Source organism: Mirounga angustirostris, unplaced genomic scaffold, assembly GCF_029215605.1.
Source record: "Mirounga angustirostris isolate CCGP_5_RB_7025 unplaced genomic scaffold, mMirAng1.0.hap1 SCAF_7, whole genome shotgun sequence".
Taxonomy (NCBI): Eukaryota; Metazoa; Chordata; class Mammalia; order Carnivora; family Phocidae; genus Mirounga; species Mirounga angustirostris.
Genome location: NW_026991715.1, coordinates 95,487,951 through 95,506,549, shown reverse-complemented (window position 1 = coordinate 95,506,549; position 18,599 = coordinate 95,487,951). Strand labels below are relative to the sequence as shown.

The window sequence follows — 18,599 nt, the reverse complement described above, 5'->3', positions numbered from 1 at the left end:
TACCTCTCTACAAGTTACCTGACACTTCATATTGGTTTTTCTAATTAATTAATTAAATGAAATTGATGTGGTGATTATTTATTGTATGTCAGGTATTTGCTCTAGACATTGAATCTAAGTAATAACATAGATTTAATCCCTTTCCTCAAGGAATTCGGGGATGATGCACAATCTATTATTCAACAGTGAAACAGGGTCAGATAGAAGTGGATATGTTATGACCCTTAACTCAGACAGGTTTACACTAATGTTTTAATGCTTTCAATCAGGGCTATATTTGAACAGGAGAGAATTAGATTTAAGTCAAAGAGTGACATTCTATCCATGGAATTTCAAATATCAATAAACTGTTGGAGATGTATTTGAGAAATCATTTGGTGTGGGCGAGAATCATGCTGATCTCTACAGGAAACTTCTCTGCCTGTGGCTGAAGCTGTCCTGGCATTAGGGATGAAGTGTGGTCATAAAGCAAAGACATAAAGCGAAAGGGAACAAAGGAAACAGAAGAGATATGGTAGGCTGCCAACGAGGGGACAGAGAGGAGGGCAGTAATGGAGGGAGGGAGGAAGCTCATTGGGCAGCCCTCGCATGGAGAGATGGAAGGCACATTTTGAATGACTTTCGGATTAAATAGTAGCAAAAGTTTTCACCACCAGGGAATTTTCACCCACCATTTCTTATTGGATGCATGGTTTAAAATACATGGTCTCCCAAACAAGAAGCATGTATTAAACATTAAATGATGTGTTTACTCATTTTATTTTATTTTATTTTTTATTTTTATAAAGATTTTGTTTATTTATTTGAGAGAGCGAGAAAGAGAGAGAAAGAGAGAGCACATGAGAGGGGGGAGGGTCAGAGGGAGAAGCAGACTCCCTGCTGAGCAGGGAGCCCAAAGCGGGACTCAATCCCAGGACTCCAGGATCATGACCTGAGCCGAAGGCAGTCGCTCAACCAACTGACCCACCCAGGCACCCCATGTTTACTCATTTTAAAAAAAGTAATAATATATAAGCACCATTCTGAATTTTCTGACCAGTAGAGTTAAATAGGGTGCTTATCTGGAGTTCATTTTGTTCTTATGCAAACAAAAAATCTTGACATTGTAATTAATAAGCCCATGTGGTAATACTGGAGATGTGTAAGTATATTGATTTTTTTGAAATATTACAAAAATGTTAATTTTTTAATTAATTTTTTTGAAATATTACAAAAAGTTCACAGACCTCCATTTCTACAATGGAAATCTTAAAGGAGCCCATTGCTGGGACCATTTGGACATATATCTTGTTTGTTACATTTAGATATTATAAACAATACAAAATTGCTAAAATACCTGTATACACAACATGTAAGCCTGGAGACAAGAAGCCATGCATTCTAATCCATCCCCATCACTTACAATTCTGTGACTTAGGACAAGTTACATAAACCTCTGAATTACCTCATTTGTAACATAGGGATAACTAGTGTAGCAGATTGACAAGATTATTCTGTGAACTAAATGAGATGGTGCATATAAAATACTATTATTATAGTAAACAGCATATATGAAGTGATCAATAAATATTGAATGGTAATGATAATTAGAATGAATCTTATTTTATATCTTAAGATGGGGTAATACTTGTCTCCAGTGTTTTCCCAAGACACACTGAAGTTATAAATACAAAGCACACAGTTCATTGCCTGGCATATATAGTGAGAATTCAACAATTCTTTGTGTTCAACAATTAGTTGTGTTCTTTATGCACTTCTCCTTATACAATCTCATAGACTCCTCCTTTTTGAATAACTAAACACAAAAGTAGAGCATCTCCGAGGTACATCTTCATAAGAGCCTCCAACCAGTCTCCATTCATCAGTGCTGAGATGTTAGACTTACAGACCTTGGAAGGCTTAATTTTTTTCTCTCTAGGCTGCAGGTTGAAGGTTCCAGTGCATTTTAATAAAAGTCCCCACAAAGCAACTTACAGGATCTGAATAAAAGCAGCATTTCTCTCTAAGCACAATGAGATTTTTTGTTGTTGTTGGAGGTGATGATTTTTAGTGTCGTCTTTTTTTCCCCCCTGGTTGCTTTAAGTAGATTTTTTCTCCTACCTTCTAGGAAATGGAAGTTACAAGCATTTGATAAATGGAATAAAACATTTCATAGTTGAGCCTTTTAAAAAGTGTTAACCCATGTTACTTTGTAGAGCTCTTTTGTCAGCTTAGTAACACTGACAACATCACTCCAGCTTATGAACATCAGGATTTCATGGCAGCCCCAGCATGGGGTGGGAGCTTTCAGGGAGGGGAAGGGCCCTCCGGCCTCAACAGAGGGCTGCCTGCAACACACTGTGGTCCCTGCTGTGCATCCATTCAGTCCCTATGAGTACGATTCCTTGGGTGTATAGACTGACTTTAATTCTTTTCTAATTCGGAAATAGTTCTACTTTCTTTATTATCATACACAATTATTATAAAAATTTCTAACAAACCACAGTAAGTAAAATTATCCCTTTAACCTCACATTTCTCCTTCTTACCTCTGCTTGGGAGTACCATTATTAATGGTTTGTCATACATTTTTACAGACTTTTGGGACATAGAAAAGGATTTTTTCAAAAACATAAATGGGCTTATGCATGGTGCTCCGTAGTCTCTTTTTACTGAGTGTATTAAAGGTATCTTTCCGGATCAAGGCATATCTACCCTCTCCTACTCCACTGTATGGATAAGCTGTCATTTATATATATAAGTATCCCAGATTTGAGGACATTTATCTTGCTTGCTGCATTTGGATATTAAAAACAATACAATATGCCATAAGCAGGTGTGCACACAAATGTTTGCCTTATTGTTTACTTTAGACAAATTTGCAGAATGTTTTATCATCTACAAAGTGCTGCTGCATCTATTCATTTCTGTGATCCTAAAAGATGGAGTCAGGGGCAGTTATAAGCCTGGACTCTAAAGCACCATCACCTCTTAGCAACACCACCATGCTTCAGAAAGAGCCCCGAATTAGACAAAACTGAGCTTGGGTTCAGGCATAGGCACTTAGGAATGGATAATGCCTGGGCAAGTTACTAAACCTCTCTGATCCTCATATTTCATCTGGGACCTCATTGATGTTAAAAAAAAAGTAAAATTATAGATGTCACATCTATATGCACAGTTTCTGGCATATGATATGGCCTCAAGATTGGTAATATCAGTGTCAGATGAGAACCCACATCTTTTCCTTTTTATTCTTTCTGCCACCAACTCAAGCTCTCCTCTTCTTGAGAAGGCTGATTTATGGTGCAGAGACACTTATGACCACATGAAGGCATTGCTTAAGTCCTACCTGGGAAATGGGGGACACCCAGTGGGTAGAAGAGGCAGAGATGGTGGGGAGTGACAAAGCCCCATGCTGGACTTTTTTTTTTTTTTATTTTTTTTTTTCTTATGTTAATCCCCATACATTACATCATTAGTTTTAGATGAAGTGTTCCATGATTCATTGTTTGTGCATAACACCCAGTGCTCCATGCAGAATGTGCCCTCCTCAATACCCACCACCAGGCTAACCCATCCTCCCACCCCCCTCCCCTCTAGAACCCTGTTTGTTTTTCAGAGTCCATCGTCTCTCATGGTTCGTCTATCCCTCTGATTTCCCCCGCTTCATTCTTCCCCTCCCACTACCTTCTTCTTCTTTTTTTTTTTCTTAACATATGTCGCATTATTTGTTTCAGAGGTACAGATCTGAGATTCAACAGTCTTGCACAATTCACAGCGCTTGCCCGAGCACATACCCTCCCCAGTGTCTATCATCCAGTCACCCCATCCCTCCCACCCCACCCCCCACTCCAACAACACTCAGTTTGTTTCCTGCAATTAAGACTTCTTCATATCAGTGAGATCATATGATACATGTCTTTCTCTGTTTGACTTATTTCACTCAACATAATACCCTCCAGTTCCATCCACGTCGTTGCAAATGGCAAGATCTCATTCCTTTTGATGGCTGCATAATATTCCATTGTATATATATACCACATCTTCTTTAGCCATTCATCTGTCGATGGACATCTTGGCTCTTTCCACAGTTTGGCTATTGTGGACATTGCTGCTATAAACATCGGGGTGCACGTACCCCTTCGGATCCCTACTTTTGTATCTTTGGGGTAAATACCCAGTAGTGCAATTGCTGGATTATATAGTAGTTCTATTTTCAACTTTTTGAGGAACCTCCACACAGTTTTCCAGAGTGGCTGCACCAGCTTGCATTCCCACCAACAGTGTAGGAGGGTTCCCCTTTCTCCGCATCCCCGCCAACATCTGTCATTTCCTGACTTGTTAATTTTAGCCATTCTGACTGGTGTGAGGTGGTATCTCATTGAGGTTTTGATTTGGATTTCCCTGATGCTGAGTGATATTGAGCACTTTTTCATGTGTCTGTTGGCCATTTGGATGTCTTCTTTGGAAAAATGTCTGTTCATGTCTTCTGCCCATTTCTTGATTGGATTCTTTGTTCTTTGGGTGTTGAGTTTGATGAGTTCTTTATAGATTTTGGATACTAGCCCTTTATCTGATATGTCATTTGCAAATATCTTCTCCCATTCTGTCGGTTGTCTTTTGGTTTTGTTGACTGTTTCCTTTGCTTTGCAAAAGCTTTTGATCTTGATGAAGTCCCAATAGTTCATTTTTGCCCTTGCTTCCCTTGCCTTTGGTGATGTTTCTAGGAAGAAGTTGCTGCGGCTGAGGTCAAAGAGGTTGCTGCCTGTGTTCTCCTTTAGGATTTTGATGGACTCCTGTCTCACATTGAGGTCTTTCAACCATTTGGAGTCTATTTTTGTGTGTGGTATAAGGAAATGGTCCAGTTTCATTCTTCTGCATGTGGTTATCCAATTTTCCCAACACCATTTGTTGAAGAGACTGTCTTTGTTCCATTGGATATTCTTTCCTGCTTTGTTGAACATCAGTTGACCATAGAGTTGAGGGTCCATTTCTGGGCTCTCTATTCTGTTCCATTGATCTATGTGTCTGTTTTTGTGCCAGTACCATGCTGTCTTGATGATGACAGCTTTGTAATAGAGCTTGAAGTCCGGAATTGTGATGCCGCCGGCTTTGCTTTTCTTTTTCAACATTCCTCTGGCTATGCGGGGTCTTTTCTGGTTCCATACAAATTTTAGGATTATTTGTTCCATTTCTTTGAAAAAAGTGGATGGTATTTTGATAGGGATTGCATTGAATGTGTAGATTGCTCTAGGTAGCATTGACATCTTCACAATATTTGTTCTTCCAATCCATGAGCATGGAACGTTTTTCCATTTCTTTGTGTCTTCCTCAATTTCTTTCATGAGTATTTTATAGTTTTCTGAGTACAGATCCTTTGTCTCTTTGGTTAGATTTATTCCTAGGTATCTTATGGTTTTGGGTGCAATTGTAAATGGGATCAACTCCTTAATTTCTCTTTCTTCTGTGTTGTTGTTGGTGTACAGGAATGCCACTGACTTCTGTGCATTGATTTTATATCCTGCCACTTTACTGAATTCCTGTATGAGTTCTAGCAGTTTTGGGGTGGAGTCTTTTGGGTTTTCCACATAAAGTATCATATCATCTGCAAAGAGTGAGAGTTTGACTTCTTCTTTGCCAATTTGGATGCCTTTGATTTCTTTTTGTTGTCTGATTGCTGTGGCTAGGACTTCTAGTACTATGTTGAATAGCAGTGGTGATAGTGGACATCCCTGCCGCGTTCCTGACCTTAGGGGGAAAGCTCTCAGTTTTTCCCCATTGAGAATAATATTCGCTGTAGGTTTTTCATAGATGGCTTTTAGGATATTGAGGTATGTACCCTCTATCCCTATACTCTGAAGAGTTTTGATCAAGAAAGGATGCTGTACTTTGTCAAAAGCTTTTTCTGCATCTATTGAGAGTATCATATGATTCTTGTTCTTTCTTTTGTTAATGTATTGTATCACATTGATTGATTTGTGGATGTTGAACTAACCTTGCAGCCCAGGGATAAATCCCACTTGGTCATGGTGAATAATCCTTTTAATGTACTGTTGGATCCTATTGGCTAGTATTTTGGTGAGAATTTTTGCATCCATGTTGATCAGGGATATTGGTCTGTAATTCTCCTTTTTGATGGGGTCTTTGTCTGGTTTTGGGATCAAGGTAATGCTGGCCTCATAAAATGAGTTTGGAAGTTTTCCTTCCGTTTCTATTTTTTGGAACAGTTTCAGAAGAATAGGTATTAATTCTTCTTGAAATGTTTGGTAGAATTCCCCTGGGAAGCCATCTGGCCCTGGGTTTTTGTTTTTTGGGAGATTTTTGATGACTGCTTCAATTTCCTTAGTGGTTATAGGTCTGTTCAGGTTTTCTATTTCATCCTGGTTCAGTTTTGGTAGTTGATACATCTCTAGGAATGCATCCATCTCTTCCAGGTTATCTAATTTGCTGGCATAGAGTTGCTCATAATATGTTCTTATAATTGTTTGTATTTCTTTGGTGTTGGTTGTGATCTCTCCTCTTTCATTCATGATTTTGTTGATTTGGGTCATGTCTCTTCTCTTTTTGATAAGTCTGGCCAGGGGTTTATCAATCTTGTTAATTCTTTCAAAGAACCAGCTCCTAGTTTCGTTGATCTGTTCTACTGTTCTTTTAGTTTCTATTTCATTGATTTCTGCTCTGATCTTTATGATTTCTCTTCTCCTGCTGGGTTTAGGCTTTATTTGCTGTTCTTTCTCCAGCTCCTTTAGGTGTAGAGTTAGGTTGTGTACTTGAGACCTTTCTTGTTTCTTGAGAAAGGCTTGTATTGCTATATACTTTCCTCTTAGGACTGCCTTTGCTGCATCCCAAAGATTTTGAACAGTTGTGTTTTCATTTTCATTGGTTTCCATGTATTTTTTTAATTCTTCTTTAATTTCCTGGTTGACCCATTCATTCTTCAGTAGGATGCTCTTTATCCTCCATGTATTTGAGTTCTTTCCAACTTTCCTCTTGTGATTGAGTTCTAGTTTCAAAGCATTGTGGTCTGAAAATAGGCAGGAAATGATCCCAATCTTTTGGTACCGGTTGAGACCTGATTTATGATCTAGGATGTGATCTATTCTGGAGAATGTTCCATGGGCACTAGAGAAGAATGTGTATTCCGTTGCTTTGGGGTGGAATGTTCTGAATATGTCTGTGAAGTCCATTTGGTCCAGTGTGTCATTTAAAGTCTTTATTTCCTTGTTGATCTTTTGCTTAGACGATCTGTCCATTTCAGTGAGGGGGATGTTAAAGTCCCCCACTATTATTGTATTGTTGTCGATGTGTTTCTTTGCTTTTGTTATTAATTGCCTTATAAAATTGGCTGCTCCCATGTTAGGGGCATAGATATTTACAATTGTTAGATCTTCTTGTTGGATAGATCCTTTAAGTATGATATAGTGTCCTTCCTCATCTCTTATTACAGTCTTTGGTTTAAAATCTAATTTGTCTGATATAAGGTTTGCCACCCCAGCTTTCTTTTGGTGTCCATTAGCATGGTAAATGGTTTTCCACCCCCTCACTTTCAATCTGGGGGTGTCTTTGGTTCTAAAATGAGTCTCTTGCAGATAGCATATCGATGGGTCTTGTTTTTTAATCCAGTCTGTTAGCCTGTGTCTTTTGATTGGGGCATTTAACCCATTTATATTCAGGGTAACTATTGAAAGATAGGAATTTAGTGCCATTGTATTGCCTGTAAGGTGACTGTTACCGTATATTGTCTGTGTTCCTTTCTGGTCTATGTTGCTTTTAGGCTCTCTCTTTGCTTAGAGGACCCCTTTCAAGATTTCCTGTAGGGCTGGTTTTGTGTTTGCAAATTCCTTTAGTTTTTGTTTCTCCTGGAAACTTTTTATCTCTCCTTCAATTTTCAATGACAGCCTAGCTGGATAGAGTATTCTTGGCTGCATATTTTTCTCATTTAGTGCTCTGAATATATCCTGCCAGTCCTTTCTGGCCTGCCAGGTCTCTGTGGATAGGTCTGTTGCCAATCTAATGTTTCTACCATTGTAGGTTACAGATCTCTTATCCCGAGCTGCTTTCAGGATTTTCTCTTTGTCTATGAGACTCGTAAGTTTTACTATTAGATGTCGGGGTGTTGACCTATTTTTATTGATTTTGAGAGGGGTTCTCTGTGCTTCCTGGATTTTCATGCCTGTTTCTTTCCCCAAATTAGGGAAGTTCTCTGCTATAATTTGCTCCATTATACCTTCTGCCCCTCTCTCTCTTTCTTCTTCTTCTAGGATCCCAATTATTCTAATGTTGTTTCCTCTTATGGTATTGCTTATCTCTCGAATTCTGCCCTCGTGATCCAGTAGTTGTTTATCTCTCTTTTTCTCAGCTTCTTTATTTTCCATCATTTCATCTTCTATATCACTGATTCTCTCTTCTGCCTCATTTATTCTAGCACTTAGCGCCCCCATTTTTGATTGCACCTCATTAATAGCCTTTTTGATTTCTACTTGGTTGGATTTTAGCTCTTTTACTTCTCCAGAAAGGATTTCTCTAATAACTTCCATATTTTTTTCAAGCCCAGCTAGTATCTTTAAAGTGATGATTCTGAACTCTAGCTCTGACATCGTACTAATGTCCGTATTGAGTAGGTCCCTGGCAGTCGGTACTACCTCTTGTTCTTTTTGTTGAGGTGATTTTTTCCGTCTTGTCATTTTGTGCAGAGGAGAATAGATTAATGAGAGAACAAAATGCTAGCAGAGTAACCACGTCCCCAGAAAATATACTCTAAACAAATCAGAAAAGACCTGAAGCAGTGGGATAAGAAAGGGAAAGAGAGAAAAAAGAAAAAGAAAAAAAAGAAAAAGATAAAAACAAAAACAAACAAAACAAAACAACAACAACAACAACAACAAAAAAAACAGAATGTGATCAAATATGATCCGGCTGGTATATAGATCAGTGCCACACACTAGATTTGGGGTGTATTTTGGTCTTTTAGAAGAAAGTGCCTCCCAAAATTTTAAAGAAAGAAAAACTTATATATGTACAAAAATAAGGGTTGATATGATGAAGGGATGGAATATGACTTTAAAAATGGAAATTATAAAACATTTTATAAAAGGAATTGATAAGAAGTTGTTTGAAAAAAGAAAGAAGAGGATTTAAAAAAAGAAAAAAGAAAAAGAAAAAAAAAAGGGCGAGGATGTGATCAGGCAGGGGAATAGAAAACACCATATACTAGAGATTTAGGGTATATTTTAATCTGTTAGAAGAAACTATCTCAAAATTTTAAAGAGAGAACAACTTATATATATAAGCCAAAAATATGGGTAACTACTATGAAGGGATAGAATATGACTCTAAAAATGAAAAATAAAAATTTTTTTTTTAAAAAAGGGATTGATAAGATGTTGGTTGAAAAAGGGAAAAAGAAAAATTCAAAAAGAAATAAAAAGACAAAAAGCCAGTTAAAAAAAATTAATTTTAAAAGACTAAAGAATCATGGTAAAAAAGCCATGAATTCTAAGTGCAGTATTCCCCTAGCGCTGGAGTTCTGCCGTTCTCATTGATCGGTAAACTTGGTCTTGGCTGGCTGTTCTTGCTGATCTTCTGGGGGAGGGGCCTGTTGCCGTGGTTTCCAAATGTCTCTGCCGGAGGCGGAATTGCCCCGCCCTTGCCCCCTCCCGGCTAAGTAATCTGCTCGGGTTTGCTCTCCGGGGCTTTTGTTCCCTGCGAGCTTTGCGTCCAGCTTTGGAGGCGGAGAGTGAAAATGGCGGCCTCCCAATCTCCGCCCCGGAGGAGCCGAGAACTCGGGGCCCGCTCCTCAGTGAGCCCCCAGAGAAAAGCCGCCAGTCACTCCCGTCTCCCCCGTCTCCGGCCGCACTCCGTGCTCACCCGGCCTCTGACCACGCGTTTCTATCTCTGGCACCCGACCCCGGGTGGAGTCTCCAAACCCAGCAGATCCCTGCGGTGCACTCCCGCGCGGCTCCTCCCGGGGGAGGAAGGTGAGTCTCCCCGGATCTGCCGCTTGTGGGGTCCCTGCTGGAGGAGCAGTGGCCCGACTGGGCCGCGGATCACGGCTTATGGCCACCCCGAGCTGAGAGCCCGCGCCTGGGCTCCGCCTCTGCAGCCGGCTTCCCCGCTCCGTTACCTGGGAGCTCTGCCACCCTCAGGCACCCCCGGTCTTTCTGTGACCCCGAGGGTCCTGAGACCACACTGTCCCGGAGGGTTCCACCCCCCGCTTAGCCACCAGAGTGACGTCCCTCAGCGGGGCAGACTTTTAAAAGTTCCGATTTTGTGCTCTGTCGTTCTATCACTTGCCAGAAGCGGCCGACAGAGGCCCCTCCCCCGCCGTCTATCCTCCCGAATATCGCCTCGGATTCACTTCTCCGCACGTCCTACCTTCCAGAAAGTGGTCGCTTTTCTGATGAGAGAGTTGTTGCTCTTCTTTTCTTCAATCTCCTGTTGAGTTTGTAGGTGTTCAGAATGGTTTGATCCCTATCCAGCTGAATTCCTGAGAGGAGACGAAATCCAGGTCTCCTACTCCTCCGCCATCTTGCTCCGCCCCCCCCCCATGCTGGACTTTACTGAACCCCAACTTCCACTTCTCTGAGTTCCTGGGTGCCTCTGTCACTTGCTTCACACAATGAGGTGTTGCACAGTTAGAATCAAGTCTTTCAAGGATGGAGACTCGTTCAAACAAGAGGAAAGAAGACGGTGCTAAACCTAGAACTCATGAGAAAATCACATTGCCTCAAGGGGCTATAGAAAGAGGTGACTGCTTTAGATGGTACTGTTACTAGGATATTTTCTTTCTAGGTAAATGTTAGTGGTGCCTTTGAGATAAGAAAGAAGTTTAAAAGACCTCTTACATAGAAACACAGAGCAGAGAAAAATAGTAGTAGCCATAGATTGTAGTTGTTTCCATGGTCAGAAAATGCATTATTTCTTTTTGGTTAAAAAAAAAGGTCTTTGGATTTAACTCTGTAGTTATGACCTTGAGATCTTTATCTTAGTACTAAAAAGATCTAAGGACAAAACAGGTGGAGGAGCTGAGATTGTCCTTGGCATGAACATAAGGAGCAAGACTGCTTGTGTGCTGGAGTGGAGAAAACAGTTGGCCAGGCATTGCTCAGGAGAATTGGTTTTTCATTCTTGCTCTGATGACTACTTGTCACTGGTCACATGACTCCCCCCCCCCCCTTCTTAACGCTAAAGTTTTCCTTTCTGTAAAACTAGGGGTTGCACTAGAACTCTTTTCAAAACCAAATCACATTTTTGTTGTTGTTGTTACTTAACATTATCACAAGAACTTGTAATATTTGGAATGAAATCAGCTCACTTATAAACATTTAAACATGAAAATTTGGTGTAGAATCCCCTATAAAAATGATACATTAAATACAGTCACATAGTTGGCTCCCTCTTGAAAACCTACTGAAATGAAAGTAAAGGGAGCTTTCTAAAGGAAGGTAGATACCATATGGTAAAGGCATAAATGACTTAGCAGACCCAGGAAAGGCAATTCATAAGCCGGCAGTGGGGAAAGCTGAGAACTCATCCAATCTAAAGCAAGGATTCCCCCCAAGTTTCAGGAACGGGTAGTACCATGTGACCCTGGAGGTGGGAAGAACAAGAGAAGCTTTAACAAGGGGAACCAGTTGCAAGTGTGTTTAAGAAGCAGCCTGACTCCTTGCAGCGGGGTTGCTGGAGGTTTATTCTATAAAGATAAAACGAGGGCTGGACTAGGAAACACTTGGCAAAATCGAAGTCAATGATGACATACTCAAAACAAGTTATCAATCAAAGTATGCATCCTGGAAGCAGAAGCCTTTGGCACTTTCGTCCCACTCAGCTCCTGGGATGCTGCAGTTGGGGCTTAACCCTTCAGACAAGAGAGCAGAGAATACTTGTTTGTGGAATCTAAGCAGCACAAGAAGAAAGACTCGTATATATGGGTATTTGAGGCCCTCCGAATAATGGTCCCAACCAGATCACCCTACAGTGAAGCTCACAGACCACAAGTTCTACTCACATGCTCAGAGTTGGCAACCAGCCTTTGAGTGACCCAGACTGAAATATGAACATACCATCACCCATTCCAGAGCACAAGGAAAAACTTGAACTCTTAAAAGAGAGTGCAAAACAAGCAAACAGAAGAGAAGCAACTTGGAGGAAAGAGCGACTTTGTGAGGCAAAGCAAACTTAAAAATGGAGAGAATTTTGAAAAATAAAAGAAGCAGTCATGAATCAGAGAAAATATAGTATAAAGAAATTTAAAGAACTAAAAAGATTTTCTGAATTTTTTTCCCCCCAAATTGCTTTTTTTTTTCCTTTTAGGGAATGAAAAGTTGTACAAGAGATGGGAACTTGTCATGGTTTACAAAATATTTTAAACACTGAATATTGGTCAGGGCAGAATTGTGGTCTGACTGTATGGGAGAAAGAAACATGGGAAGGATGCTGGTGCCCGATGGGGCTGGCAGAGGAAAGAGAGTGAAGCCGTGTTGTTTACGGTGCGGGGATAAAAGCAGAAAGAGAAAAAAATAGTTTAAAAAAGGTGTCATGCAGGCATATTATTGGCAACATGGTTATAAATACCCAAATAATAACTACCTCAGCTGAAAGAAGTGAAGAGTTTCCTCTGGCAAGGGGAACAGGAGGGATTGCTGTTTTGTTGTGGTTATTTTGCTTTATTAGTGAACCTTGGAAGATGTTTTTAAACTTTGTAGATTTGTAACTTTGATAAAAAGAAGCAAAATTTTGTATCACCATCTGTTAAGTGGTCAGTATCACTTGTATAAATGTGGAATTCTCCAATGGTTAAAACGTACTTTATGGGATTAGATAGTGAGCACATGTCGGAAGTTTTTACTGAATACATAGGAAACAAGCTGAACAAGGAGAGCACTGGTTCAAAAGGATTTAGGATTCTTGATATTTTGGTGGGAGAAGAGATGCTTATATACAATTTTCCTTAGATCTAAAACAAAATTTCTACAGATCAATAGAACTATATAGCCTTTTAGCAAGCCAGCAAATAATGTAACAAAATAAAATAAAAAAACCCTTTTGTCATTTTTCTACAAGTTAACCTCTAACTTGACAGGGCTATAACATTCCTGGTTTCTAATAAGCTGTGGATGATTAATCAAGCAAAGTTACATTTCTGGAGAGAGCAAGAGGACCACCCCCTCTCCTTCCCCAGCCAAGTTGGGCTGATCACAAAGGCTCTATTAAAAAATCACGTATCCTGATTTTGCTTTATTTCCACGTTTTTGATCTTTTTCCTAAACACTTGTCATAAATATAACTTTAGAAGCAAAACAATGTTATCAAGTTCTAATTAGATGCTGTTGTGCACTGTTTGCTCTAACCTGAGGATTTCTCTGTTTTAAAAAAGAGCTTTGCATGAAATAGAGATGTTAGCACCAAGGGGAGATTTTTCTACTTGATATCAAAACAAGGGTTGAAAGCAAAATGAAAAAAGAGGACACCTTTTGCATAATTTGATTCAATGTTAGGAAATGTATTATTACTTAAAATCATCTCATGTGTGGTATGTTCTATTACTATTCTGGAAACACTGTGGGAGATTAGTTGTTCTAAATTGCATTCTACGAAGTCCCAGGGCTGGGCATAAGGCCTAAAGTGAAACATGAGGCACCCCCTCACCCTCTTCCAGCTCTCCTTCCACCCTGTTATATATTGGGTTTATGCATAAGATTTCACTTAAAGAAAGGACTCCAAGTTCCATCCAGATATCACAGCCTATAATTATTAAAAAAAGAAAAATCACTCCTATTTGCATTGTGTTTAGGTTGGATGGATTCATTTCTTTGCAAGGCCCATAATGGGAAGACTGACTTTGTCTTTTCAATTATAAGCCACTGTTTAGTTTGAGCTCAAAAGACACTTTCCTAGAGATTCACTTCACTTGCCTGGCCAATTAACAGTAGGTGATTTGTGGCTGCAATTTTACTGGTTAGCACAGGTTTATCATCTTGAAAGTTTTCCATTTGCATATATACTATACATTTTTTGCGGGTGACATTTCGATATCATCCAGAGTTTAGATTATGTATTGCCTTGTACTGCACTTTCTGCTACGTGTGGAGAATCTGTCAGCCCAGGCAGAATGCTACTGCAGACCTAGGGGAATACCACTTACTGGGGGCTTATTATGTGCCAACCCTTAGTATCAAGGGATTTACCTGCATTACTTTATTTATTCCTCAAACCAGTACTTTGAGGTTTCTAGTGTTTGCCACATTTCATAAATAAACTGAAACTCAGAGAAGAAACTCAGAGTAATTTGCCCAAGGTGACCCAGCTCAAATAAGCAGAACTGAGATTCAAACTCAAGGCTGTCTGATCCCAAAATGCTCTGCTATACAACCTCCCATATTGGGAGCTTTCAGAGTGAAATGAATTGAATTTGACAGTTTTCCACTTTTAAAATTTGACAGTTTCCACTTCCAAACTTCCTGAGTAGTCTAATTGCCACTCTTTGGGCTAAGAAGAAATGGCTATTTAAAAGAAGCAGGGAACAGGAGGTCAAGAGAAAAGGAGTTTTATTATCTCTGTTGGTAAAAGAAGAGATGTAATCCTGGAAAAAAATAACATCAAATGGAAATCATTATATAAATTTGCAGTGGGCTTAGATTGATGAAATTGCAAAGGAATGCAGAGAAGATAAGGGAGTCATGAATACGCAGCACTGAAGATTTTCTAAAAGGGAAAGAAAAGATCAGAAGTCACTGAAGGCAGTTAGAAGTTGGCTCAACTGAAGTCAGGGTCTATGTATCTTGACAGATAGGAAGTGGCTGACAAGGCCCCAAAGCAGCAACCAGAGACCTGTGTTCCTCTTCCAGTCTGCTTGTGTGTCTGGGTGAGGGGCAGGCTCTGTAGCTAGATTGCTGGATTTGAATCCTTTTTCCCTTTCTAGCTGGGTGACTCTGGATAAGTTACTTAACCTCTCTGGGCTGCAGTTTCTACATGTGAACAGTGGAGATTATAATGTTGCTCATCTCGCTGTGAGATGAGGTAAAGCATTTGACAAGGTGCCAGGTATTTAGTAAGCACTCACACATGTTAGCATTATAGTTTTTACCGTAGGCATCACAATCACATAATGTACAAGATAGGAGATTGTAAGTCAGTAAAAAGGCTTGAAGGAATAAAGGAGAAGGAAGTCAGGAGAGAGGTTGACCTGTAGCTGAGAAGTGAAGGGATACGTTCTTTCCCCTAGCCCTGAGCAGATGTGGGGAAAGGGCTAGATGGTGGTGGGAGAGCTCACCTTGCAAGAGCTTGAGGTCTGGCAGGATCTAACAGAGCATGAGAACTTGTTTCTGTGAAATATATGCTGTAATGGAAGTCTTGCTGGTAGATCCACAGGGCTAGGGAGTCAGGGGTTATAGCCAAAGTGCAGAAGAAGCAAGTGTCGGGCAGAAAGAGGAAGCAAGCTCTGGGTTATTCATCTTTGGAAGACAATAGTCACTGAGAGCCCATTGGGAGGGGAGGGGGCTTTTTAATAAGCACATTTTCTTTCTTTCTTTCTTTCCCTCTTTCTTTCCCTCTTTCTTTCTTTCTTTCTTTCTTTCTTTCTTTCTTTCTTTCTTTCTTTTCTTTTCTTTTCTTTTCTTTCTTTCTTTCTTTCTTTCTTTCTTTCTTTCTTTCTTTCTTTCTTTCTTTCTTTCTTTCTTTCTTTCCTTTCTTTCTTTCTTTCTTTCCTTTCTTTCTTTTTTCTTTCTTTCTTTCAGCCTCCCCCAACTCTGAATCTATTTTCCTTTCACCGGTTACATTAAGAGACAAACTACAGTTGAGTTGAACGCAGCAATGTTTAATGAGGTGCTTATGAATGAGTATGAGTAGTTATCCCCTTTTTTAGCCACCGTTTCTTAAGCATTTTGTTTATGTCAGGCTTTGTCTGGGCCCTGGAGACACAGGCTGTTCCCAAATTCCAGCTTCCATTTCCAGACCTTCACAGTGTGTTGTGTCATGGTTTTTAGCCATCAGAATAACCCGCATAAAATTCAGAAGTTACTGATGCCCAGGCTAGTTCTCAGACCCACAGAATCTCCTACTGTGTAATTAGGCAAGTGCATTGTCCCAGAATTACATGTGTCACTTTTAAGTCCACATCAACCTCGAAAGACTAGTGAGAGAATCTTCCATAGTTTGTAGATGACAAAATTAAAGCTCAGGGAGGTTAAGTTATAAGTGAGAGCACACAGCTGGTAAGGGCAGAGTTGGAACCTGTCAGACCTAGAACTGCTGATCTTAAAATCCCAAGGCCTAAACTATGGAGAGAGCCAAGACGTCCATCGACAGATGAATGGATAAAGAAGATGTGGTATATATATACAATGCAATATTATGCAGCCATCAAAAGGAATGAAATCTTGCCATTTGCAATGATGTGAATGGAACTGGAGGGTATTATGCTGAGTGAAATAAGTCAATCAGAGAAAGACATGTGTCATGTGATCTCACTGATATGAGGAATTCTTAATCTCAGGGAACAAACTGAGGGTTGCTGGAGTGGTGGGGGGTGGGAGGGATGGGGTGGCTGGGTGATAGACATTGGGGAGTATATGTGCTGTGGTGAGCACTGTGAATTGTGTAAGACTGATGAATCACAGACCTGTACCTCTGAAACAAATAATACATTATATGTTAAAAAGAAGAAGATAGTAGGAAGGGAAAAATGAAGGGGGGGAAATCGGAGGGAGAGACGAACCATGAGAGACGATGGACTCTGAGAAACAAACTGAGGGTTCTAAAGGGGGTGGGGGTGGGGGGATGGGTTAGCCTGGTGATGGGTATTAAAGAGGGCACGCATTGAATGGAGCACTGGGTGTTATATGCAAACAATGAATCATGGAACACTACATCAAAAACTAATGATGTAATGTATGGTGATTAACATAATAAAATAAAAAAAAAAGTAAAAAAAAAAAATCCCAAGGCCTTTGCACTTGGCCGTGACCACCCTCCCAGATGTGCATAGATAAAACTCTGTGCCTTAAGGGTATGCTGGTGAAAGGATTTGAGAATGTAGTGAATCTGCATTGTAAATATTCCTGAAACCCTTGCGCATCATAGCAAATGCTCAAAAAGCATCGGTTAAGTTCTACCCAAGGTTCAGTGATTTGTATTGAAAGCGCCCTACAAATGTTACAATAACTCACCATGGATTTCCCCCAAGATAGATAACACAGCTTCTACTGTATAAGCTCTCCCATGGTTATAGTTTCCATCACATAAGGCCAGTCCTGGACTCCAGAAACATTTCCTCCTCTATTTGTCCCTTAAGCTCAGTGGTGATAGTGACTTCCTTCTATTGCTAATGCCTAGGTTATTTTGTTTTGTGACTCAGCTTTTTCATCACCCATATAACCTGCAGTAAATTCCCTCCTTATTCCAGGTTAGATTCTGACTGTTACACCAATGAAGAAACCAAACTTCAGAGAAGTAGCCAATAGCACAATAATTCTGCAGTTAGTATTCTAAAACAACAGTTTCTGATTCCAGAGTTAAGCTCTTAATCTTTGCCTTATATTTAGTAAAATTTAGTGAAATTCCTGGTGCCAGTGCCAGGTGGTGATGGCCATGGGGATACGATGATAATGACTATAATGATGATGATGGTGGTACTGGTGTTGGCACGGGTGGTGGAGATCTTGGTGATCACCGTGTCTGACTGCTGTTGTATGTCCTTTGGAAGAGATGTGCAGATACAATGTCTGGTTGTCACACAGATGTCTCTGATTGTGTGTTTCAGGCCTTCACCTACCACCATATCCAAGAAATCATGGTCCAGCTTCTTCGAACAGTGAACCGGACAGTCATCACAATGGGACGGGATCATGTTCTGATTGTGAGTAGATCTCTTCCTCTTGTCAAACATTTCAAACTGCTCAGGGTCAAGGAATGGATTTTCTGGAACACCAGGTCATGTTGAACACCTAGCACCAATCGCTACTGTGTTTTGGAGTGCAACGGTTAGATTTTTCTTATCTGAGTTGGGATAACATGAGAGTTAACTCAAAGTTGATGAAATAAAACAAGGCTTAAGACTTGTCCACCAAGTTGAGTGTATCAGTGGGGATGGAATGTCGCTGGTAAAGATGGAAGACTAAGGAAGTTTTTGTAAGTGGGCCAGGCAGAATGTTCCCCATTCACATCCACCAGGAGCCTTTCCTTTTGGACTAGAGTCAAGCAATGCCCAGTCTTAGGGTCCTGTGAGCTTGGTTTTCTAAGTGGATTCACTGTATGTTAACTCTGCCCACAGACATTAGTTAATTCAAGTCACTGCTAAGTTTGGGGTTAGTCTTTTGTACGAAGGCTGTATTCTAAAGATCGGGAGATTCCTGCCTCATAGTCAGATTATTTTCCCTCTCCAGACAGAGCCCATCTCTAACTCTTTAACCTTTGCCCATCTTGCTTTAAACCATGGGCCAAAAATGATTCTTACAGGGGCCAGTCACCAACGTAAATGAGTATGTTCGACTATGTCACTCCTCTGCTCAAACTCACTATTGATTTCCCATCTCACTCAAAATAAAATCCAAACTATTGCTAGGGCCTGAAGTGCTCTCTGATTCTTGTCTCTTACACCTAAAACATGATTGTATTTACTGT

General features: G+C 40.2%; 1 protein-coding gene across 1 annotated transcript in view; it reads left to right on the top strand.

The window, feature by feature from the left end:
- Positions 1–18,599, top strand: part of DOCK2 (dedicator of cytokinesis 2) — a 419,219-nt gene that overhangs the window by 171,772 nt on the left and 228,848 nt on the right. Inside the window, exon 27 of the mRNA XM_045901591.3 lies at positions 17,740–17,835. Coding sequence (XP_045757547.1) covers positions 17,740–17,835 — 96 coding nt within the window. The remainder of the gene's footprint in view (positions 1–17,739; positions 17,836–18,599) is intronic.